Raw genomic sequence first — 24,201 nt, forward strand, 5'->3', positions numbered from 1 at the left:
GAGGGAGCATCGTGTTACGATTCGTGCCCGTAACAGCGCTGTAAGGCTTCTATAAGGCAGCTGTAGCACACCCATGATTGCTTGCATAGCGATTATGGCCCGATCTTTTGCCCTGTGGTTTAACGGCTTGTGCAACCGTTACAACTTATAGGAGTTAAACACCAACTTATAATAGCTTTTAGACTGCAGGCAGATAGCTAGATAAAATAAATAAATTAAGTACTAAAATAATACCTCTGGTATTATATTAATTATAAATAAGATAACTAGGTTAAGAAATTACTAAACGCCTAGTTAGCTTATAATACTGCCTATAATAAAAGTATAAAACTTATACTATTTAATATAAATGCCGGATTTATACTAAATATATACTATAATACCTAAGAACCAAAGAATATAAACCCTATAGCTATTATTGCAAGTAATAAACTAAAAGAAATATATAATAAACTTAAGATAAAACTAGAATTTATTAAAAAAAGGATATAGAGATACTATAACCCTAAAAGGTTAAAGGGACTAACCTTTAAGGAGGGGGATATAATCTACTTATCTACTAAAAACATTAAAACAGACTAACTAAGTTATAAACTAGACTATAAGTACCTAGGACTAGTTAAGATTAAATAAAAGACAGGGGAAGATAAATATAAATTAGATCTACCCCTAAATATCAGATATTATCTAATTTATTACATCTTAATATTAGAATTAGCCGCTAATATAATATATATTAAAACTAGCAATAAACCATAATAAATCACAGGACCAAAAGTCTATAAAGCAGAGGCAATTAGGAAAATAGAGAAAATTAATAGATAAAAGATATACCTAATTAAATAGAAAAACTACCTAGAAAGCAAAAATATATAAAAACCAATAAAACACCTTGCTAATGCCTAGTAACTTCTAAAGAACTTCTATTAGCCCTAAGGAAAAAAGAATCTAATATAGCACTTTAGTTAATAATACTATAATCTTCTAATAACTAAATATTATTAAAAGCAGAAGATTCTGCGGCCTAATAATTAGCTAATTCTTAATTTTCTAATGTCTCTAATTTATTAAAATCCTTATAACTATAATAGATTATCTTAGCAGCCTTTTTATATAAATGCTTTTCCTGGCGATATAAGTATTAGAGATAAGTAAGGGCCTCCTAGAGGTTAGCCTCGGCCTGCTCCTTCTGCTTATTAATATAATCCTTTTTATGCGATACCCTTATAACTATGAGAAATTAGCAAGACAGATAAGGAGGAAGAATCCTCAAAAAGGATACATAAGCTTAAGAAGTTACACTGCTAAAGTCGCAGTTAATATACTTCTTAGATATGCAAAAATCGCACTGCTATTTACCCTCTAAAACCATATACTAGGGATAGTTAGCATAAAAGCAGGCAGAATAATAAGGCATCTCGAAACCAAATTTATAGATTAAGTTAGAAATATCTTTATAATACTTAGAAGCCACTTTAGGACAGTTAACGCGCTTAGAAACACGGCTAGACATATTATTAGCACGAGAAAATGTTTATAGGAGTAAGTTCAGGTCGCACCTATGAATTTTACGCTTAGTTACTTATAGGCCTTAAGGATAAGACCCTAGAGAGGGGAGAGATTATATTACGACCTAATATATTCTAATGCATATAAGATAAGTATCCCTACTTTTTCCTCTAGTAAATATCTACCTACCCTAGACCACTAACAAGTTCCTGAACGTAGCTCCTCGAGCAACTCTCCCCTGTAAAAATTCTTTCTTGGCACGCACTGTTAGTGCCGTGTTAGGAGCGGGATTTTCTGCAGGCCACGCGACCACACAAAACTGCGGGGATGCTATCGGCTCCCTAACAGCAGTTTTCAGAGAAGGAATTTTGGAGAGTTCGCCTTCTCTGACAACACCTTTGTCGGATCTAATGGCGGCACCTCAGAACCAGAACGCCTTAGATATCGGAGGACGATGCCCATGGCATCGGTAGCGACATCCTCCCGATCAACGACGCCGATTGCGATGGGTTTTTCTCCTTTGAAGGCAAGCCGCACCGTCGGCCTCTGATTCCTTCCCGAGGTTTTTCCCTGCCGCCGCGACAGTCGACTACGAGCTACAACTTGGTTACTGGAGATTGTGGACTGCGTCAGCAGATGTAGTGATGCGCGAGAGAATTCTGGTCGGTGGAAAAAGTTCGACAATAGATTGCCCTCGAACCCGCTGACGGGTGACGGGCTTGAGAAATACAGCACCTTTTGTGCCATTGGTATGCTGGATGGTGAAGGAAGCGGGGTTTCCCTGTACCTAGCTAGCTCAGCACGTCTTTTGCTCCAGTAGGAGATCTGGCTTCGTTACAGCCACCCAGACGAAAAATATACAAACAAACAAACAAACAAATTTGACTTATATAATAAAGGAAGACAGATAGAGTTAAACCGACTATATTTGACTTATATATCCCTTAGTATATATATATATTTATTTAGCAGTAAATAGAACTTAGCTTACTAGCTATTAATAAAGTATCTTTATATTAATAAGCCTAATATATATTACTTAATTATTAAGAGATGTAATACTTTGCATCGCTTAGTATTACGCCCTATATTATCTGTAAACATAAACCTAGTATAGACTAGTTTACCTGTTTAGAAACCTAACTATTATATATTTAACCCTCTTTATAGCGCTAATGCTAATAATCTTTAACTTTAGGCAATTAAACTTATATAAAACTTAATATATTTTCTTCCTAAACCCTATAATTACCCCTCTTTTATCTATATATTTATCCTCTGTTAACCATCCTTGGTTAGCAGATATTATATTATAGAGGCTTAGTCTTCCCTAGCACCCTCTTAGCCTGCCCTCAGATAGTCTCAAGCCACTTATTATATAAGCCGCCGTAAAGGGCCTTAATAAATTTCCTCTCCCTCTAACTAGCTTCCCTTTTAGCCTATTAAGTTCCTCTATCTTAGAATTAAGAAAGGCTACTTTAATAAGAGGGTAGCTATTATAGAGAGGATATATAAGCAGGAGTATCTTATAATTAAAGGCTGCTAGCTTAATGCGGCTAGTATTATCCCTATATAACTAGGCCTCTCTAATTTCTATTACTATATTATAAAGCTTATTATAATTATCTTCCTTAATAGCTTAGTTAATTATATTAATTATATTATAGCCTTTTATTAAATAAGGCGTATTAGGATTAGGTATTTATAGGCTTCTTCTAAGTATTATTATAATATAATTATAATATTATTAGTAGTTATAATTAAAAGGTATAAGGGAAGTTAAATTAGATTACTTACTAATAAGTTTATTATATAATCTTAATTACTTAGTGTCTAGCTAATTTAAAAGTAAAAGTATAATAAATATTTTAAGTATATTATAAGGGTTAATAAAAAATAAATATATAATTATAATCTTACTTTTTAATATTAAAAACTAATTTAAATTATCTTAGGCCTTAAAGTAGGTTATAAAAAGAAAATTAAGGCTAGCTAAAAAGGAAATAAGGCTTTTTAGTTAGGTTATATATAGCTAGGTTTAGGCTATAATTAAGGCGGTTTAGTATAGTAATATGAACTTAGTAAAGCTTTACCTATTAAGGGGTAATAAAAATTTAAATTATATTAGACTTTGGAGCAACTTAGATTTGTCACAGCTCGACCAGACTGGCCTACCCTAGACCACTAACAAGGTAGATCCGGATCACGTGGCGATACGTTATCGCAGAGACTTTGTTTACCGACCAGATAGTTCCTGAACGTAGCTCCTCGAGCTACGTCTTGTTAATAGAGCCTGACCTGCCTGCAGTGCCTATCCGTAGCAATAGACCGTATTCTGCCTGAAGCGTTCCCCGTTCACCTGCCCTACCGAGCCCAGCCCGTGACACTACGTAGCTCCCACCAATTGGACGCCGAACGCAATGCCTGCCCACCCGACTCCCCCCGCTATCCCAGGAAGCCGCGCCGAATATGAGGCATGCTATGCAGAGGACCCCGATAAGTGGTACCAATACCTAAGCGACGCCTACGCCTGGATGAAAGAACAGGAATCCAACCAGGTCGCAGCCGATAGGAAGCTCGTAGAGCTCCAAGTCCAGGTCGAGACCCAGCAAGAGGAAATCCTGAACCTCCAGAACACCCTACAGGCGGTACAGATCGAGAAGTCCGCCGCCATGATGCAGAGGTCATGGGTAGAGGACCGGCTTGATAAGAAAGAAAAGGAACTAGAGGCGGCCCGGGATGAAGCCCGCCAAGCTATAGCCTCTAGACTACCTACTGTATCAGCCCTAACGCCCTCCGCTACGCCTGATCCCCTTGCTAAGACGCAAGCAGCTGAGATTGTGGGAGGGCTCCGCCTCCTACTACCCGATCTACCGCCTCCGCCTACCTTTCAGAACGACTACCCGCCCCTGAGAAGTTTGAAGCTACCCGCGCAGACTTACGCCGCTTCCGTGATGCCATTACAGAGAAACTAACCGTTAATGAAGACCGATACCCGACTGCAGTGAGCCGTATGGCTTATGTGAATAGCCGACTGAACAAGGAATCCTACAAGCTCATACAACCTTACATCTTTAAGGGAGCTTGCCGCCTTCCAGACTATCAGGATATCTTGGATATCCTACAGGGCGCCTATGGGGACCCGAACGAAGCCAGAACAGCACGACGGAAGCTAGATGTTATCAAACAGAGAGATAGAGACTTCTCTACCTTCTATGCCGAGTTTCAGAGCCTGAGCCTTGATAGCGGCCTTGAGGGAGATGCCCTGGCCCCTTTCCTCGAGAAGGCCGTATCGAAAGAGCTATCCGAGATGCTCCTGAATAACCCCCCTGCCGATTACAGCTATAATACATTAGTATCGCACTTCAAGGAACTGGATATACGCCTGCAAGAATACCGTGAGAAGAGCCGACCCTATATCCCTAAGAGGTCGAACCCTATACCTCGTGTAGGTCCTACACGCACACGGGCCGAGAGACAAGAGAGGAAGTCCCCCTCGCCCCGTAGGGTCGAAGCCCCCCTGAGAATCCCCAGCTTGCCGGAGACCCCATGGACTTAAGCAATCAACGCCGCTATATCCGCCCGAACTACCGCAGAGAGAATAACCAGTGCTTCCGTTGCGGGTCGTCATCTCACTACCTCCGCGACTGCCCTGAACCCGACACCCGGCCTGCTAAATTCCGACACGCAGCTATTCCCCAGAGCCCTTACCGCTATAGCCGTCACTCCTCTCCAAGATCCCCGGCTCTAGACCGATCCGACTCCCGCAACTCACGAAGGCACCAGGAAAACGGGGCGAGCCTGTCCTAAGTCGGCGGCAGGCTCCCGCCTCACTACCACCCGCACTGAAGATCAGACTATCTGCCGCCTCGGTCCATGGGATTCCAGTTGAAGAGGAAGGGAACCAACGTTCTAACTTAATGATTTTACCTGCTAACCTAATATCAACTGGAAAGGAACCAATACCTTCTTACGCTATGACAGATAGCGGAGCAGAAGGGAAAGGATTCATTGATGAAAGCTGGGCTAAGTCCCAGAACCTGCAATTCCGCCCCCTGAAGAGGCCTTTCGAAATAGAAGTATTCGATGGCCGCCCTGCCGAGAGTGGACAGATCACCCACTACGTCCGTGCCGGACTCCGTATCGCCGACCACTACCAGAAGAATATGTTATTCTACGTCACCCGGCTAGCCAGCTATCCTATAGTCTTAGGAATGCCCTGGTTAAAGCAACACGATCCACAGGTAGGCTTCGCAGCCCACACCTTTACCTTTAATAGTCTATACTGTCAGAAGTTCTGTAATACACCAGCCAAGCCCACAAAAATCAAAGCCCTACAGACCGTCCCAAAGAAATTCCTCCGCCAGCTAGAACAGAACATTCCCCAAAGCCTGAGGAGGAAGGATATCCTTCCTATATCCCTACAAGCTGTCAGACTATATAGCCGGAGAACCCGCTGTCGCTTCTTCGCTGTCACCCTGGAACAGATAGACAGAGCATTACAGAATAAGAGTGAGGATCTGAGACTGCCCGAGGAACTACGAGAGTTCCAGGACGTATTTTCGCCTAAAGAAGCAGAGAAGCTACCTCCGCACCGAGCCGGAGATCACCACATTGAACTGATACCCGGAGGGAAGCTGCCCTTCGGCCCGCTATATGGAATGTCCCGAGAAGAGTTGACAGCTCTACGAGAGTGGCTCGATGAGAACCTGCGCAAAGGATTCATCCGACCTAGCTCTTCACCCGTCGCCTCCCCAGTGCTGTTTGTCAAGAAGCCAGGCGGCGGGCTACGATTCTGCGTGGACTACAGGGCCCTGAATAATATCACCGTAAAGGACCGCTACCCGTTACCCCTGATCAAGGAATCCCTGAACAACCTGTCCGGCATGAAGTACTTCTCCCGCATAGATATTGTATCCGCTTTTAACAACCTCCGGATCGAGAAGGGCCAAGAATACCTCACGGCCTTCCGGACCCGTTTCGGATTATATGAGTCCCTGGTCATGCCCTTCGGCCTGACAGGAGCCCCTGCAACGTTTCAACGTTATATTAACGACGCTCTGCGAGAGCACCTGGATATATTCTGTACAGCTTACTTAGACGACATCCTGATTTACAGCCGGACCCGGGAGGAGCACATAGAGCACCTCAAGTTGGTGCTCCAGAGGCTGAGATCCGCTGGGCTCTTCGCAAACCCATCGAAGTGCGAATTCCTAGTGAAAGGGACGAAATTCCTGGGCCTGATCGTGGGCCAGGAAGGCATCAGAATGGACCCCGCGAAGGTTGAGACTGTTAAGAACTGGAAAACACCGACCTGCCTGACAGATGTACAAGCCTTCATTGGCTTCGGGAACTTCTATAGGAGGTTCATCCGTGACTTCTCAAAGCTCACAGCACCCCTGAATAGACTGACAAAAAAGGATGTACCCTTTATATGGGACGATACTTGCGAGAAGGCCTTTGTAAGGTTAAAGGAAGCCTTTATAACGGCACCAATTCTACGCCCGTTTGACTGGACCAAGGACGTGATCCTTGAGACCGATGCCTCTGATTATGTCTCAGCAGGCGTACTCTCACAGTATGATAACGAAGGAAGGTTACACCCGGTGGCGTTCTTCTCAAAGAAGCACACTGCTACAGAGTGTAACTACGAGATCTACGACAAGGAACTGATGGCTATTATCCGCTGTTTTGAAGAATGGAGACCTGAACTGGAGGGAGCACCCTCACCTATCAGAGTTATTACAGACCACAAGAACCTCGAGTACTTCACGACCACGAAGTTGCTGAATAGGAGGCAGGCTAGGTGGTCTGAATTCTTGTCCCGCTTTAATTTCCAGATCACCTATAGACCAGGGAAGCAAGGAGTTAAGCCCGATGCCCTGACCAGGAGGTCAGAGGACCTCCCTAAAGAGGGGGATGAGCGCCTGGCGCACCAGAGCCAAGTAGTCCTGAAGAAGGAGAATTGGCAACTTCCACCGTTAAAGGTCCAGAGAGCCCGCATCCGACAACCGCACCGACAAGGTTCAATACCAATAGAGGAACCCATCCTTTCCTTAGAGCTACCAGAAGACATTAGCCGCCTGTTAGACCAAGCCTATAAGACCGATGAAGATCTACAGTCGATACTGCAAGCCCTAGAAGAAGGAGCCCCACGCCACCCGAAGATCACACTTGCCGAATGCAAAGTAATACAAGACCGACTGCTATACCGAGACCGCGTTTATATTCCGAATTACGACCCTCTGAAGACCGCACTCCTGAAGGCTAGCCACGAACACCCTATAGCTGGTCACCCAGGCCGCGCCCGTACTTATGATCTACTCTCCCGCGATTACTACTGGCCTGGAATGCTGTCATATGTTGAACGATGGGTTAAGAACTGTCATACCTGCCGAAGAGCCAATCCTGCCCGAGAGGCAAGGCAAGGAGTCCTAAAGCCCCTACCGGTACCTGAACGAGCCTGGCAACACATATCAATGGATTTTATCACCTACCTGCCGCCCAGCGAAGGACACGACGCCATATTGATTATAGCCTGCCGCCTCACGAAGATGAGACATATTATCGCCTGTAAAGGGACCTGTGATGCAGAAGACACCGCCCGTTATTACCTGAAAGAGGTGTGGAAGCTACATGGCCTCCCACATACAATTATATCAGACCGGGGACCCCAATTTGTGGCTGAGTTCTGGAAGAAGCTTACCCAGCAGCTATCAATCAACTCGCTGCTATCAACCGCCTATCACCCCGAGACCGATGGACAGACAGAACGCTTAAATGCGATATTGGAACAGTACCTGAGAGCCTATGTATCTTACTTACAAGATGACTGGAGCCGATGGCTCCCTCTGGCCGAGTTCGCTGCGAACTCCCTGAAGTCTGAGACGACCGGTATGTCCCCGTTCTTCGCGAATTACGGATTCAACCCGCGGATGGGCTTCGAGCCTACAATTACAGTCAAAGGAACACCTGCCACAAGAGACGCTGAGAAGTTCGCGCAAAAAATGAATGAGATACTGGAATACCTACGCTCCGAGAGTATAGCCGCGCAAGCCCGCTACGAAACCCAAGCGAACCGTCACCGACGACCTGCCAGACAATATCGTGAAGGAGATCACGTTTGGTTAGACGCCCGAAACATCAAGACATTGAGACCGCAGAAGAAGCTAGACTGGAAGAACATCGGCCCGCTTAAGATCACGAAGGTTATCTCCCCGTACGCCTACCGACTGGAACTGCCTGCCAGTATGAAGATACACCCGGTATTTCACACAAACCTGCTTAAGCCCGCCGCTACCGACCCGCTGCCGGGCCAGAATCCAGACCCGCCGCCGCCTGTCGAAGCTGAAGGAGTAGAGGAGTGGGAAGTCGAAGATATCGTAGATTCCCGCTGGGACAGACGCGGCCGCGGAGGCCGTCCTAGACTGAAGTATACCGTGAAATGGGCTGGATACGCAGACCCAACAGAAGTCCCCGCAGACTATGTGGAGAACGCCGCCGAGGTTGTGGCTAACTTCCACAGGAGATATCCCGATAAACCTGGACCACAGTGACCTATCTCGACAGAGCTCGATGCTAAGAGAGGGGGGTACTGTCACAGCTCGACCAGACTGGCCTACCCTAGACCACTAACAAGGTAGATCCGGATCACGTGGCGATACGTTATCGCAGAGACTTTGTTTACCGACCAGATAGTTCCTGAACGTAGCTCCTCGAGCTACGTCTTGTTAATAGAGCCTGACCTGCCTGCAGTGCCTATCCGTAGCAATAGACCGTATTCTGCCTGAAGCGTTCCCCGTTCACCTGCCCTACCGAGCCCAGCCCGTGACACATAGTAATTATGGCCTGATTTTTTGCCCTGTAGTTTAATAGCTTATATAATTATTATATAGGCTATAATTAAGGTAACTAATTATAATAATATTAACTTAATAAAGCTTTACTTATTAAGAGGTAATAAATATTTAAATTATATTAAACTTTAGAGATATTTAAATATATCTTTTAAGGCTAACTTATAAACTTAAAAAAAAAATGTAAAAAATTAATAAAAAGATTATATATTAAATTAAATAGTAAAAGTGCTTAAAAAATAAAAATATATAAAAATTATTACTATATTTTATTATTATTTACTAACTCTTAAAGAACTTTTATTAATAATAATAAAAAATAAAGAGTTAAAAATTAGGTTTTAGTTAATAATATTTATATTACTAAAAGATTAAATATTTAAAACTACCTTATCTTCTTCTTAAGAAATAATATTACTTATAGAAGTATTTATATTATTAATAATAAATTAAATATTATACTCTTATAATAGATATCTCTAATAATAAATATAAGATAATCTTATAATAGTTTTATTAACTTCTTACTAAGCTTTAAGAAGTCTTTCTTTAGCCTTTTTTTCTACTTATTTTAAATAATTTACTTTATAATTTAATTAAAAGACTAAGAAAATAATTAATTAAAAAATAATAAAGTATAAAAGGAAAGACTATATAATTAAATATAATACTAAAAGTATTATATAATAAACCTTATTATATATATTTAATATATAAAACTTTTATATATTAATTAAGCCTAATATATATTAAATCTACTATTAAGAGATATAATATTTTAATAAATACTTAGTATTATGCCCTTTATAATCTGCTAATAATAAACGTAGTATAGCTTAGTTTATTTATAATTAGGAACTAATTATAATACCTAGGGTATAATAAATAAGCCTATTTATAATTTATAAAATTATTTTTCTATAGATTTCTATTTATTTAATTAAATTCTATATAAGTAAAGTTATTAATTTTTAATAGTAGCTTTTTTATTTTACTTGCCAAAGGAGGGGTTATGGATAGTACCTTGCGAGAAAGAGGTGCCAAGATCGTTCCTGTGGATCTGCGAGGTCCCCACGATAAACTGGTAGCTGCTCTAACCGGCATCGATGTGGTCATCTCGCCTATCCACTATGAGTCACTTGATGACGAGATTCCGCTTTCAAATGCAGCCAAGGCAGCAGCGCGAAGCGATACGTGCCCTGCTCCTTTGCCACCATTGCTCCTCGGGGAATAATGAAGCTTCACGACAAGGTAAACTTAACCCTTAAAAGTCCAGAGCTGAGCTAACTAAGACCTTACAGAAGGAGGAGATTCTAGACCACATCCAGCGTATCTATCTTCCTTACACGGTTATTGATGTTGGCTGGTGGTATCAGCTTACGGTTCTTCGTGTGCCATCAGGTAAACTGGATCACGGACTGGGCTTCCCCAACAACAATATCATTGCAGGAGGGAACACCCCATCTGCGCTCCTCAATATACTCGACGTGGGTAAATACGTAGCAGCCATCATCGACGATCCCCGAACCATCAATAAGAAAGTCCTGGCTAACACAGAGGCCAAGACGCAGAATGAAGTGCACGAGTTGGTTGATAAGGTAACTGACGAGAAGCCAGAACGCACTGAGGTGAGTCAGAATTATCAGAATTAATTACAGTTGAATACGGATTGACAGTGATGCAGTTATCCAAAGAGCAGCTAGAAGCCCAGTACCTCCAGTTTAAGGGCACTAATGAGATTAGCCAAACGCGCAGTGTAATAGAGTACTGGATGTCCTGGGGCGTTTGGGGTGACAATACTGCCGTGAACGCTGTGTATCTTGGATATCTGCTTGCAAGTAATTTGTATCCCTCGGTTCATGGTGAAAATCTTAAAGCATTCATTCAGGAGATCTTTAATAGAAAGGGAGAGAAAGTCTATTAAGTGTCGTACCCAAGAGCAACTTTAGAACTGGCTGCTGTGGCTTGAGGAGTGCTGACGGCTTAGATTAGGAGACTTTAAGAGGAAAGATGCTGTCAAGAGTTAGGGCGGATGTTTTGATACGAACCGGTAGAATATCACATACATGGTGTAGAATAATGGTTGCAAGTATATCAAATTGTCAAGGCTTTTAGTTGTTAAGATCCTTTGCATAAACTTGTTTGCCTCAGACTGTTTGAGGCTCCGCTGCAGCTTGAAGTCTACTACATCAGTTAACCCCCAGAATTGTCTCAGGAAACACTTATCTCTAGATCCACTAACGCCTCCACAACTATTTTTGCTATCATCAAAGCGCCAGTTAATACCCTAGTAAGCTTAAGTTCAAAGTCGCATGTTCTTTCCGCGGCCCCACAGTTTCGAGAATGGGGCATCAACCGCGGGCGCTAATTCGGGGAGTCCCTGGTTCTATAAAAAACGAGTCGGTGAGTAAAACATGTCGCGCATTGGAATAGTAATATGTCAAGAACATGTTTGAGCTATCTACGATTACCTATAATTAGGTGTTGCCATTAAGAGGAGTACACCGAGGACATTGGACCATAAGGGCTCCGCAAAGAACACAGAATATCACGCGTTTCAGTCTGATAAGGAACTCGCAAAGCTCATGTGTATGTCTATGCGCATCATCTGGTAGATTGGCAATCATACTACCCCGATTGGCCACCGACGCCCTGAAAAGTGCGCTAGATTAGCGATCACAGGGGGTTTGCAAATTTAATATTAGGTGTCTCCATCCCCACGGAGAGATTGTGCGGAGGAAATGACGAATCGCAAAAAGTCGGAATAGAATCGACTGACGGTTTTGAGTCCGGATTATTCTCGCGTCAGTCTTATTAGTAAGTATTAGATTTGTAAATTGTTTATATTTTTGGATTATTAATGTACCTACTTTATATCCTTTTTATAGATCGCTCAGCGCAATAAATAAATATAGTAAAACAAGATCTGCACCGCTCGGATAATCTGAAACGCCCCGAGATGCGGTAGATATAATCTACGCTCCAAAACAAAGCCATTTTTAAACTATAGCTCTATTCCCCGCGCATCTCAAACCAATCTGTATCATGCCGTACTGCCATTGGCAGTATCTTGCAAATGATACAAAACACATAAATGTATCATTAGACATATTACACATATTACACTCAGGGCATGGGGGAAAAGCAGTTCATGGCCCCACAGTCCACGCCACTTCCGGCACCAGAAGTGACGAATCTGGCCACCTCCAGATCTCACCTGGAAACATTAGGGGTTTGGTGATCTGACTTTGCACTAACGGGACGTGCCGACTAACAATGCAGGATATTGGAAACCAGGGATGGGAATTGATATAAAAGAATGGTCTATTCAACTCAATTCAATCAGTTCATCAATTCATCTGCACCAACAATCACTGCATCAACAATCACTGCATCAACAGAGCCTTTTGCACAACAATACAGTTACTTCACAAACTCCAACCTTCATCATGACAACCAATTCATTCGGCGGACCTCTTCCTCCCTTCGATTTCCCGGCTCAACCAGCCCCAGCCGTCTCGCGCATGGCACGCGTCTCCAAAGCCCTTCCAATAGTACTCGTCACTGCCTCAGTAGTTGGTAAGTTCCTCACTCACGCCGCACAACCAATTTACCATACTAATCTTCCTCAGCTGTCGCTGTCAAGACTAGCCAAGAGCCTAACGCGTTTAGACGTCCTTCAGTGGCTCAAGATTTAGTACCTCAGAGGCAGGGCATCGTCGATAAGAGGAATGTTGAAGTGGGGTTGAAGCCGAATGAATAGTGTGCTGAGGAAGAGGCGAATGCATCGAGAACGCGATTTTGGAGTTTGGCTGCATCACCAACACGAGATGTTAGTTAGGGCTGGTCCCAAGACACATCAGGTTAATCAGACATATTATTGCAATCTTGCACCAGACTACGTGACACAGTTTTCAAATAGCATTTGTTCGTTTCAATATCAGGTAAAGCCATATAGATAAGAAAGTCTTCTAGAACTTACCTGCACAGCAAATTGGGCATGTTAGATACTTAGACAACATAACCTTTTCCTTGCTAATTGTTTGCATCACAAGTCAATCATTCAAGACGAGAGATCATCATGAATTGGTGCTTATAACTTTAATTGCCTGACCCTAGTAACGATTTATATAATATTAGACAAGCCAACGCTTACTCTAAGGATTGTTCGTAATGGAATATGTTGTGAATGATCGCATAAAACTTTTGTCACTAATACGCAAAACAGACTTCGAGAAACCTGGTTAATCGCATTTCACTTAGTACGTGTCATGAATGAGATTCAAAGTGTCGAGAGCCGATGGATACGCTCAATAGAGGAAGCTGATCTGGTATTTGGTAGGGTTTCCTAAGCTTATCCTTTACCTTGGACACGTTCAAGGCCCACAATCTCAACAGTCGGCTAAGGATAGGGAGCGCTTGTGAATGTTGAACGTCAAAACGTTTCAAGTTTTACATCTGTTTAACAAATTAATGCACAAATACATATATTTATACTATATTCTATATTTTGCATGTCTCCTTTTAAGCTTTGTTGTTTACATTCCCGGACAGCCGCACAAAACCGGGGCCGAATCTTCAGGAGCATCAGCTCCCATCATTAAGCACATAACGCTCTGTTCCCCAATCAAGGGTCGTAAACCTACAGGAATTTCCCTTTACGAAGGAACTACGCACCCGGTATTACTATAACCTTAGTGCGTTTCAAGAAAAACGACCGGGTAATGGCTACAAATCTTCCGCTGGACCAACCGCATCCAACCGCATCAGCTTACAGCTTCAATTCGGAACGGACCGTGCCAAAGCCACAAAAACATCTTGAGCTTGGTTGATTGGTTGGTTGATTGGTTGGTTGATGATTGGTTTTGGCCGTGTCTTGTGTCGATTAGGGTGTGATGAAATGCTTCATCAATTGTTGGCCAAATATCGACCAGACTAGACATCCTTGGCCTGTCTCAAAGAGATATTAACCCTCGCTGACAGCACGTACTAGCGAGCCAAGATCTGCATCATCCACTACAAGCAGAACTTAATCATCGCTAGGAATGGTTCTGCTTAGCAATGCAGCATATAAGATGCACTTTGCTAAAATTGCCTCGTCGTGGGCGTGGCAAAGGCTGTGGCGGCTACGGCTCACGCATTGGCAAACTAGCAGACTAGCATTGCTTTCTGTTGGTGCTAAACTTAAGTACCCTAATAATTATTATTTGCGTTAATAGCCTACTAATAATTAAATTTATATTGGAACTTATATCTTCAAAAGAGATTTCATCACGCCCCATGATACCTTTGATGTATGGGCGTATCTTCTCGATTGATGACTTGGCGCCAGCAGTTGCAAATATGAGTGTACCACTATTGGCCATTTGTGGCGGGCCAAGGACTATGCAAAAGAATACGTTCAATAAAGAAACATTGCCAAGTACTGCTTGGAATAATGTAAATACCTGGACTGCTAACAAACTATTCTCCATGATCAATCATCAATCATCAATTTCGCGATCTTGTCAACTAATTCAGGCGAGATAGTTGAAACATTCAGCAAATAGGTTCCCGCGGACATCGCCTTGTTTGGTCATGGATTATTACATATCTAGCACGGTAGAGTCTGAACTCAAGCAGGAGAAAATAATGTCAGAGGACCTGACACCCTCGTGCAATGAGATCGGCGTCTTGGCATTGGCCGAGCCGACTCGGGTTACAAAGTCGTCAGATCGTTTTTGAGTACGATTGTAGACGAGGAGTGGTTTGTCTAGGGAACCCTTCTGGACGAGGTTCAAGCACATTCCATAGAGAGAAATGAGAAAGTGTGATGACAAAGGAAGACCGGGGGCTCTTACACGGCCCATGTTCCCAAGGCCTACTCAAAGGAGTTGGGGAGCCATTTTGTAAGGAGTAGAAGCTAAATGTTTGTGATAGCAATGTTGGGATAAAGAGACGATTCGCTCAACAGGTTGTAATATATTTTTATTCCACTCGTTCAACGTCGGGCTTGAAGAAGCCTTTTATTGCCTATATGTCTGGGTCTGATGCATATACACCTTGTGGCTACGCCATAGCCCAAGACTTTCTGATATATACCTTATTTACCCTGCTTTTACTTATTTATTCTTACTTCACAATCTCCATTCGCTGTTTAAACCCTGATCTCCTTCGCAAAGATATTAACATTCGCCGCAGGTTAAGCAAGAGATTGTTAAGGACAGTGTAAGTAATTCCCGGAACACCAGCCACTCGTACTCGCTGTCAATAGTAGACTGCTGATGAACTTGTCGTTACACGGCAGCTTAGGAAACCCAGTTGGCGAACGTGGGGTCTTTGAGCTGGTATCCTAGTACCTTCCTTTTTAGACTACAAGCAGTAAGATGAGCAGGAGATAAGTGGATCGGCGTGACTCATTGCCAGTAGCTAGAAAATGACGCAGCAAATCTTCTATCTCGTTTTAAAGCCCTGGCTTTATAAATAGGGTAGAGTAATTACGCTCCTGTTTTTCAGACTAGCATAGTGACCCAGTGGATCCCACCAGAAAAGCGACAGAATACGAATATCTAAAGTAATGGCAACGAGTATGTCCCGTCAGCAAACTCGCGGCAGGCTCCGCGAAGTTATACCAGAGGCGCATCTTGGGTTTTGGCCACCTGGTCCGAAAAATGGCATCACAGACGTGCCCGGTGTCCTTGCCCACACGACCACTATCCGTGACGAGAGTGGGCAAATTAACACGGGATTAACGACCATCCTCCCTCGGAAAGACTGGTTCCACACGGCCTGCCATGCCGGCGTCTTCCGTCTCAACGGATCAGGAGAAATGACTGGGACACATTGGATCGAGGAAAGCGGTCTCTTGCACTCTCCCATCCTTATCACCAACAGCTTTGCCGTAGGGCCATGTTATACCGGCATCTACAAGTACGCAATTGAACATTACGGAAAAGGTGAGCAGGGCGTCGATTGGTTCCTGCTGCCAGTCGTCGCCGAGACGTTTGACGGGCACCTCAACGACCTGAGACAGTTTGCTGTGACGCCAGAACATGTTGTGGACAGTATCACCAATGCTTCCGAGGAGCCGATTGCCGAGGGGAACGTGGGCGGCGGGACAGGCATGATGTGTCAAGGGTGGAAAGGCGGCACCGGGACCAGCAGTAGAATTGTGGCTGGGGAGAACGATACGTCGTACACGGTTGCCGCCCTTGTCCAGGCCAACTATGGGAGACTCCAGCATTTGCACATATCGGGCGTCCCGGTCGGACGGATCCTGCAAAAGAGAAACGCAAGCAGCAAGGCCGCCGCTGCTCATGATACAGAGTACGACGAGGCAAAGAACAAAAAGGATGGGTCCATCATCGTCATACTTGCCACGGATGCACCGCTTCTTCCTGTTCAGCTCCAGCGGTTGGCCAAGCGAGCGACCATGGGCCTTGCGCGTGTGGGCAGTTATGCTCACAACCCTTCGGGAGATCTATTTCTTGCGTTTTCCACAGCTGCCGAGATACCCGTGCAGACAGTCACCGGCCAGCACAGGGCCGTTGATCCATTCAAGCCTGGGCTGATTAACATAGAAGCAACCGACAACCAGACTATTAATGGCCTCTTTGAAGCAGCAGCGGATGCCACAGAAGAGGCTATATATAATGCGCTCACTATGGCTGAGACAATGACAGGCAATATGGGCCGCACGGTAGAAGCCCTGCCATTGCAAGCCACCAGGGAAATTATAGCCAGATTTAAAGAAGTTGAGGGTTCATTCGTGTAAATGGTAGAAGTAGTGGATGGTATAAGTAGGTAACATGCTCTATGCATTTCTTTTTTTTCTTAAACTAACTGGCATGCTGGATCGCTCACCCTGACTCCCGCAGCCATTTATAGTACTGGTATAGGATATCACCAAAGCCACTCAAGGCTAAATGTGACTTTACAGAGAGTATCCAATCCTCTTGGTGCCTTCGCAGCTTTGTTATTATAACAGGCCTCGCGACGTAGACGGAGCCTACTTTCCGGGATACATTTTCGAGTTCCTTCTGGCGTTTGCTACTAGGATATTGGCTTTACCATACCTAGGGGAAACCCGGCTTACCTATGCGAGTCGCAACTTCAATTAACGTCGAGGGGGGCTTCCATTTCCAATGCCCATACGCAGCAGTAGAGATCTGACATAGGGATAATAGTTAGTTTAACGGGGTTTCAATAGGAAGCTGTAACTCGAGAACCGGCGATATATTCATGCTTAGGGCAGCAGGACAGCTGTCATTCCAGAGGTCCTGGTAGCTAGTGTAGGAGTTGGATATTGGGTTATCATGTAATAAACCAGTCTCCCCTGAGATGCTGGCCATATAGTCTTCCTCTGTCACTCTTAGAAGAAGGGCTAAAGGGCCTTATGACCATCGCTGCCCCGAAGTAGTATTAAAAGATATATTAAAGGCATTAAAGGTTAAACCGTAGTCTATTAGAGAAATTATATAGAAGATAAATTAAGATTTAGGTACATAGCTTAAGAAGATTATTAGGGCTAATAATTACTATAATAAGATAAAAAACTTAAAGAGAGATAACATTTATTATCTTAAGGCTTAGTAAGGCTATTAGTATAAGGATTACTTATTCTTATACTAAGTTATAAATTAAAATAGTATTTAAAGATATAAAATCTTATTAAAAAGTATAAAAAAAAAAAAAATAAAAAAAATAAAAAAAAAAAAAAAAAGAAAGAAAGAAAGGAAAAAAAGGAAAAAAAGAAATTATAACCAGTCCTTAATACAGTAGTAGTAGGGGATGGTAGGCGCTTGGTAGATGTGTTGAAGCGGCTTGCAGATGCATGCTAAAATCTAAAAGGGCAGTAGGGTTTCGAGAAATGCTGGAACTATTCTATAAGTTATTATAGTATGAAATTAGATAAAGATAAATTGTAAAGGAAATTCCATGACCTTTTAATATTTTATGTAAATTAGGGCCATATATGACAAGAGAGCTTACTAAATTCCAAGAATTACATAAATAGCAAACCTAAAAGCCACGTGCGCCAGAGTATATCTGCCCTGAGCGTCGTTCTACTTGTCTCCCTCCATCTTTTCCACCGTCGTCCTTATGTTCGTGACCTCCTCTACTGTCCCCTCCTTCTTCCTCTTCTCCTCTAATCCGTACATAGTTTCCAGTTCAGATCTTAGTCTGTTGTCCCTGCAGATGCAGGCCAGCACGAATCCTATGCCTGCGAACGCGATGGTTGGCTGGAAAGCCTTCTGGATCGCTAGCTGGAACGTCTCACGGATCTGGCTCTGCACGGGATCATCGAAACTCATGACGAAATCCTTGGATCCAAGAGCGAAGGCGTCGCCTGCATTCAAAAGAGCGCGAACTTCGGGGTCGTCGATGCGGGACGAGTACTTTGAAATGAAGATGTTGAAGATTGTGCTGGGTATAGCAATGCCGAAGATCATGGCCATGCCTCGGATGTAGGTGAATCCGGCCGTTGCCGCTGCCATGTCCGCCTCAGCTGTCCATGACTGGATAGCCGGAAGCGTTGAGCCAGCCAAAAAGCCTGTACCGATGGGCTGAACAAAGAGTTTGAATACCCACTCAGCGTTTGAGTCTTCTCGCTTGAGCGTCGAGAAGATGCCTTGCCCTACCGTGAGGAGAGTAAAGCCCACGACGTGGAAAACCTTGTACTTGGCAACCTTTGGAAGAGCAACGGCGGTAAAGATCATGCTGGGCATCATGAATGCTGTCAGCGGGATCATCTGTACACCTGTTCGGCCTGCAGACGAGGCCATGACGCCCTGGAAAAACAATGGTAGGAAGTAGGCCGGTAAGAAAAGGCAGAAGTTGCACATGAAGGTTTCGATGTACAGCAGGATGGAGCTCCAGTGTTTGAATATACGAAGCGGGACGACAGGCTCGGTAGCCCACTTGGCCTCCCAGACGAAGAAGACAACTGCACCGATAATGCCTATGATGAGCGGTGCAAGGACCTCTGGTGAGTCCCAAGGATATACGACATGTGCCCACGTCAAGGCAAGGAGAATACTGATACTAGAGCCAGTGATAATGATGTTGCCAACCCAGTCGATGCGGCGGAGCTTGGTCATGATGGTCTCATTTCGGTTCCACTTGACGTGGAGGAAGAGGTAAAGGCCTATTAGTGCAACACCAGCAATGGGGACATTGATATAGAAGATCTTAAGATAACGACGTTAGAATATCAAGTTTCGCCAAAAGAAGGTATAGTTACAGCTCACCCATCGCCAGGACACGTTGTTGACAAGGGCACCACTAATAATAGGTCCCGAGATGAGAGAAAAGGCCGCTAAACTGAGCGTCATGCCGATGTACTTGGAACGCTCTCTCAAGGGGACGAGATCCGAGATGACCATTTCTGTAAGCATGACACAATTCTGGCTCGCAACGCCCTGGATACCTCGACCAGCCAGCATCATTGCCTCATTCGTGGCGGCTCCGCACATAACACAACCGACAATGAAAAGCGAAGTGACGACGATGGTCACCCAACGGCGGCCGAAGATGTTGGCGAGTTGTGCTGTCAGGGGCAACACAGACGTTCTATAGCCATCAGCCTGTTTATCCCGGAACTTGGTTCTTATGCACTCCTACCCGGTGAGCAACTGTATGTGAGCAACCCAGACGTAGTTGCTTCCGATCTTCAGGTCCTCCACAATAAACGGCAACGCGGTCCCAATGATGGTGTTCTCGAGCGTAGCGAGGAAGATAAGCAGTGATAGGTTCGCCAGGATGATCCAGAAGCGAAAGGATGGCTTGAATTCGGCCACGGCCTCTTCATCATTACTATTCGGGGTGTTGCCCTCTGCTGCTTCGTTTTTGCTCTCGTTGCTAGCGCCGCTGGACTGGGGAAGATGCACGTCTGGCGGAGACGTGGTGTCTTGTTGAGTGATGCCACCCATGATTGCCAAATGATACTCGGGCTGTCCTATCCTCGGAATGTTTAAAGGAATATTTGAGGATTAATTAAATGGGAATGAAGAGTGAGACGTAAGTGTAAATAAGCACAAATTACAGGCGTAAGCTGACATCGCCAGCGGAAACTATAGGACCATGGCGGTTAAGCGCCCTACTGCGCGGGTATGGCTCTGAATCCTGATGACGTTTGATTTTACCGTCAGCGTGAGACAAGAGGGCTGGGAACATATCAAACAAATCTTTTAAAATATACTATGAACGTGGCTATCTATAATATGCTTGGCTAATTTACTGGCGGGCTATCACAGTTGATACCTGGGGAAAGATTATAATAATCTGATAAAGGGGATGGTATTTTATTTCGTGCGTAGCCATCAAACATTCAAATTCGCATAAGCCACTGTGAACTAAGGGTCGAACACGATGCCTAATTGGACGATGACCGACTCGTCTTACATGCGTTCAGGGTGTATGCAAGATGTAAGCGTGCGTGATTAGTTAGATAATTGAACGGAATTCCGATTGATCGCTGTGACCCGTTCAAGAGCCTGTCTTACTTGTCGCAGGAAGAAGGGTGTGAGTAAGATCTATTCCCTTTTTATTAACCCCGCATCTTACTAATATTTAAATAGCATGTCAGCTGTGAATTCTGGCTCAAAGAATGAGGGGGCCGTTGATCTCAGTGAGCAGCCTACGTCTGGCGGTTCACGGTAAAGAGCTCATATCTCATTCAGGTCCCAACATCTGCTGTTCGACCCGGCGCAGGCGCTCATAAATGGTTAACAGAGCTTCGCTATCCGTGCTCAGGCCACAAGAGAATCAGCGGGGACGTCTTTAAGATAGAAATAAAATATATACTATTTCGCAAATTTCTGCTTTAGCCTGCGTATCTGGCGCGTTAGATATTCGCATATAAGTTGCTAGCTATTACACCAATCATACTTTAGAGAGGCGCGATCACATCGAAGCTATAATATATGAGAATAAGTATGCGCCGTTTCTGGCTTCTAAATGGATATTATTATTTCACTCTGTACCTTCCTGTATCGGCAATTCGTGCACTGTTAAGAATTTAGCAGATTCCCTTAAATAGAACATCCCCACCGTCTTCACGCGGCGAGGAGGACACCATGTCTTACCGAAAGTCTGCGCATAAGAGGCCATGATCTGTCGCCCATGGTTATGCCCCTAGCCTCATCTGCTTGAAGATATTAAGCATATGGGGAGCCCAATAGGATAAAGGACTATCATTTAAATGGCAGTAGTCAAGAGGGGAAAGGAGCTTAGTCTGCACGGTGCAAGTTATTATAGATGCGTCGGTCTATGGGCACTTTCGGACTCTTGCACTTTCGCAAATAAGGTATAATATTCCGAAATATCGCATATTAGCACGTGATCTTCTCAAGTTGATATTTATTATCTAATAAGAAATCACAATAAGAATATCAGGCTGTCTACAAATGATAATTACAGGTCAGAAATTGGCATAAGTCCCTGTGAAACGACTCTACCATTTTAGATTTTTTTCTTTGGAAATGTAACTGGTCCGCAGCTTCAGTAACACCATATAGTACTGGGTATGGACAAGCAAAGTTTCGTTAAGCGATTTATGGAGAGATATTTCAAGGTTTCATCTTTGTACTAATCTGATCGTTCTTGAGCGTCACCTCTATCTATAGTAAGCTAAATGCAATCCGTACATTCTTCGAAGCGAAAACATTTCCCGACCAGCGAGTTGGGTCTCCCACCATCGTGATATCCATCATAAAGGCAGGAGGTCCAGGCCAGGAGCGAGAGCCGCAGCGATAGTTTTTAGACAAGGAAGACTGAGAAAACTCTTTTGATCTAGCAATAAAAAGTGCCTATACTAAGGCGTGCTTTTATGCCTACATTTTAAGTTCGAGAAATTTCCTAGAAGACGCGTCTGCTAATTAGACTCATTGTTTTTTATAAATAAGTCATTTCGTTGGGTTTCAGAATGCCTAGTATTTTGCCTTCAATGCTTATTAACGTATAGATGAAAAGACAGCAGCAAGTTAGAGAGTACAACCCTGCCTACCTATATACACTATCGCTATTAATTTGAATTTTATCTCAGAAGAGATAATTGTTCAATATGGCCCTGAATCTGTACTTCCTTATCGTCCCAAAAGCCTTTTCCTTCACCGTACGACTCAGATATCGTAATGTACTTATCACGCTGCTCTGGAAGGCTTGGGATTAATTCACCGTCGCGGATCCATTTATCAAACGTGAAATAGGCATTTCGTGCCGGCAAATCCAGGAAGAACTTATTAAAGTACTTCAAGCCGGTTCGAGGGCTAGCTTCTATATCCCAAGCCCGGCTCTTAGGGCCGACTGGTAACATCTCATGCCGGCCGTTTGGGTGCCAAACAGAAGCGAAAGCGATTTTCGATTCACCGTCGATGCTTGGTTCCATGGACCACGATATGAGAACCTCTCCAGACTCCAGATAAAACCACAGGGCATAGTAGCCTTTGCCAATGTGGAAATTGCCCCATTGTCTTTCGAACAAGGCGTATGACTGTTCCGGATCAATCTCGTGTTGTTTTCCATCGATTACAAGGTGCCCCTCAAGACGGGTTGTAGGGTTGGCCTAAATACCCTATTAGTGACCAAATCCAACAGGCAATCGACATGCTACTAACCCAATACCAGGACCATCCAGGAAGCGCAGTAGAGCCGTCAGGGTCTGGTCCCCGATTGACCAGCTGGACGCCGCCTCCGCCGCCGTAGTAGAAGTTGCCACCCGTAGGCTGTATAGTCATGTCGAGTTTGATTCCAACAAAGTCGAGCTCAAGGTGGGTATTGGTCCATTGATCACCCCCTTCAGGGCTAGTGATGCTCTGCGTGGCGCTCTTCAGCTCTAGGCGATCGGGATTTCCAGAGCCAGGATGAAGGATTGAAGCTCCCCGCGAAGTAAGGTCCTGGAGGTCATTCAAGGAAATAAATGTTCCAAGTAGGTCGGCCCCGCGCAAGCCTGCGTTGCTTGTCAAGTGATATTTGAGTCCATCTTTTGTTGTGATCCAGTAGAGCATGAAGACACTGCGACGTTTAGTATAACCAGATTGTGACGTGAGAAGGAAGGTCACGCACTTGTTCACGTTGTTGGTGTCTGTTGTAACATATGCTAATGTTTTCCGAGCGTCGTATCTATTCACGAGTGTCTTTTTAAAAGTTAGTTCGTTGGAATCATAACTACAGAACAAAGTCGGACGGCAAGACTCACCCCATCATTGTCTATCGTAGTTGGTGGATACACGGGAGGCGCCCACGATATAGGAGTGGCTGTCATTTTTTTTGCAGGGTAGACTTAGTCGCTCAAAACTTTCAAATCGTCTCGATGGAATTTGCTCTGTTGCAGCGAATTGAGGTGGGTGTGTACTGTACTATAGTTATTTATGTTGCGTTTCAAGCCATCTACTTATAATTAATCAAGCATGTTATTCTAACAGCGGGCTTACGGGCTGTTGTCGGCTCCGAATAGAGCTCCGTGACCGCTAGTTTATCTTCAAGCACCTGATTAATCGATGCGACTAGACAACTAAAATCGGAGAATCTTGAATAGTCTAATTCTGATATGACGAGGGTTTAGACTGAGTCTAAGAGGGCGGACTAAAGTCGGAGAATCTCCAGTAGTATATAATTCTAAAACGACAGGGGTTCGAACTTGATCTAGCGGACTAAAGTCGGAGAATCACCTTGCAGCCACTAATTTAAGGCAATATAACTAAACTTGTGCGAAGTATATATAATTCATAGTCCATAATGCATAAAGCCGGTATAATACTATTGAGAATGATTTTGTGGAGGTCTGGATGTCCACTTTAAGAGATAAAACAACCTGAATGTCTTGCGAATTGGTTGAGTAAATATTCCCCCCCTAGCC

The 24,201-nt window shown here is 43.9% G+C and overlaps 5 protein-coding genes across 5 annotated transcripts; 3 read left to right on the plus strand and 2 right to left on the minus strand.

The window, feature by feature from the left end:
• Positions 1 to 10,598: 10,598 nt before the first annotated feature.
• Positions 10,599 to 11,289, plus strand: FOXG_10870 (uncharacterized protein; the record flags this gene model as incomplete). The annotated part of the gene is made up of 3 exons (XM_018390344.1): positions 10,599 to 10,616; positions 10,667 to 10,993; positions 11,050 to 11,289. The coding sequence occupies 3 exons, from the start codon at positions 10,599 to 10,601 to the stop codon at positions 11,287 to 11,289; spliced, it is 585 nt and encodes a 194-aa protein (XP_018248784.1).
• A 1,364-nt stretch (positions 11,290 to 12,653) lies between these two features.
• Positions 12,654 to 13,270, plus strand: FOXG_20396 (uncharacterized protein). Its single transcript, XM_018400678.1, has 2 exons — positions 12,654 to 12,944; positions 12,998 to 13,270. The coding sequence occupies exons 1-2, from the start codon at positions 12,665 to 12,667 to the stop codon at positions 13,126 to 13,128; spliced, it is 411 nt and encodes a 136-aa protein (XP_018248785.1). The 5' UTR covers positions 12,654 to 12,664; the 3' UTR covers positions 13,129 to 13,270.
• Positions 13,271 to 15,794: 2,524 nt separating this feature from the next.
• FOXG_10871 (D-aminopeptidase) lies at positions 15,795 to 17,286 on the plus strand. Its single transcript, XM_018390345.1, has one exon. The coding sequence runs from the start codon at positions 15,922 to 15,924 to the stop codon at positions 17,116 to 17,118; it is 1,197 nt and encodes a 398-aa protein (XP_018248786.1). The 5' UTR covers positions 15,795 to 15,921; the 3' UTR covers positions 17,119 to 17,286.
• Positions 17,287 to 18,409: 1,123 nt separating this feature from the next.
• FOXG_10872 (uncharacterized protein) lies at positions 18,410 to 20,275 on the minus strand (the record flags this gene model as incomplete). The annotated part of the gene is made up of 3 exons (XM_018390346.1): positions 18,410 to 19,534; positions 19,595 to 19,916; positions 19,968 to 20,275. 3 exons carry the CDS (start codon positions 20,273 to 20,275, stop codon positions 18,410 to 18,412), a joined length of 1,755 nt encoding a protein of 584 aa, XP_018248787.1.
• Positions 20,276 to 22,380: 2,105 nt separating this feature from the next.
• FOXG_20397 (hydroxyneurosporene synthase (CrtC)) lies at positions 22,381 to 23,350 on the minus strand (the record flags this gene model as incomplete). Its single annotated transcript, XM_018400679.1, has 2 exons — positions 22,381 to 22,908; positions 22,961 to 23,350. 2 exons carry the CDS (start codon positions 23,348 to 23,350, stop codon positions 22,381 to 22,383), a joined length of 918 nt encoding a protein of 305 aa, XP_018248788.1.
• Between the last annotated feature and the right edge of the window lie 851 nt (positions 23,351 to 24,201).

The sequence above is a fragment of the Fusarium oxysporum genome, chromosome 1 (assembly GCF_000149955.1).
Source record: "Fusarium oxysporum f. sp. lycopersici 4287 chromosome 1, whole genome shotgun sequence".
Lineage (NCBI taxonomy): Eukaryota > Fungi > Ascomycota > Sordariomycetes > Hypocreales > Nectriaceae > Fusarium > Fusarium oxysporum.

What these genes read in the sequence shown, in the direction of transcription:
- FOXG_20396 (XM_018400678.1), top strand. Translation starts at nt 12,665, where the DNA reads ATGGGAATTGATATAAAAGAATGGTCTATTCAACTCAATTCAATCAGT. An exon ending in CGTCACTGCCTCAGTAGTTG is followed by an intron (nt 12,945 to 12,997) that starts GTAAGTTCCTCA and finishes AATCTTCCTCAG; the next exon opens with CTGTCGCTGTCAAGACTAGC.
- FOXG_10871 (XM_018390345.1), top strand. Translation starts at nt 15,922, where the DNA reads ATGGCAACGAGTATGTCCCGTCAGCAAACTCGCGGCAGGCTCCGCGAA.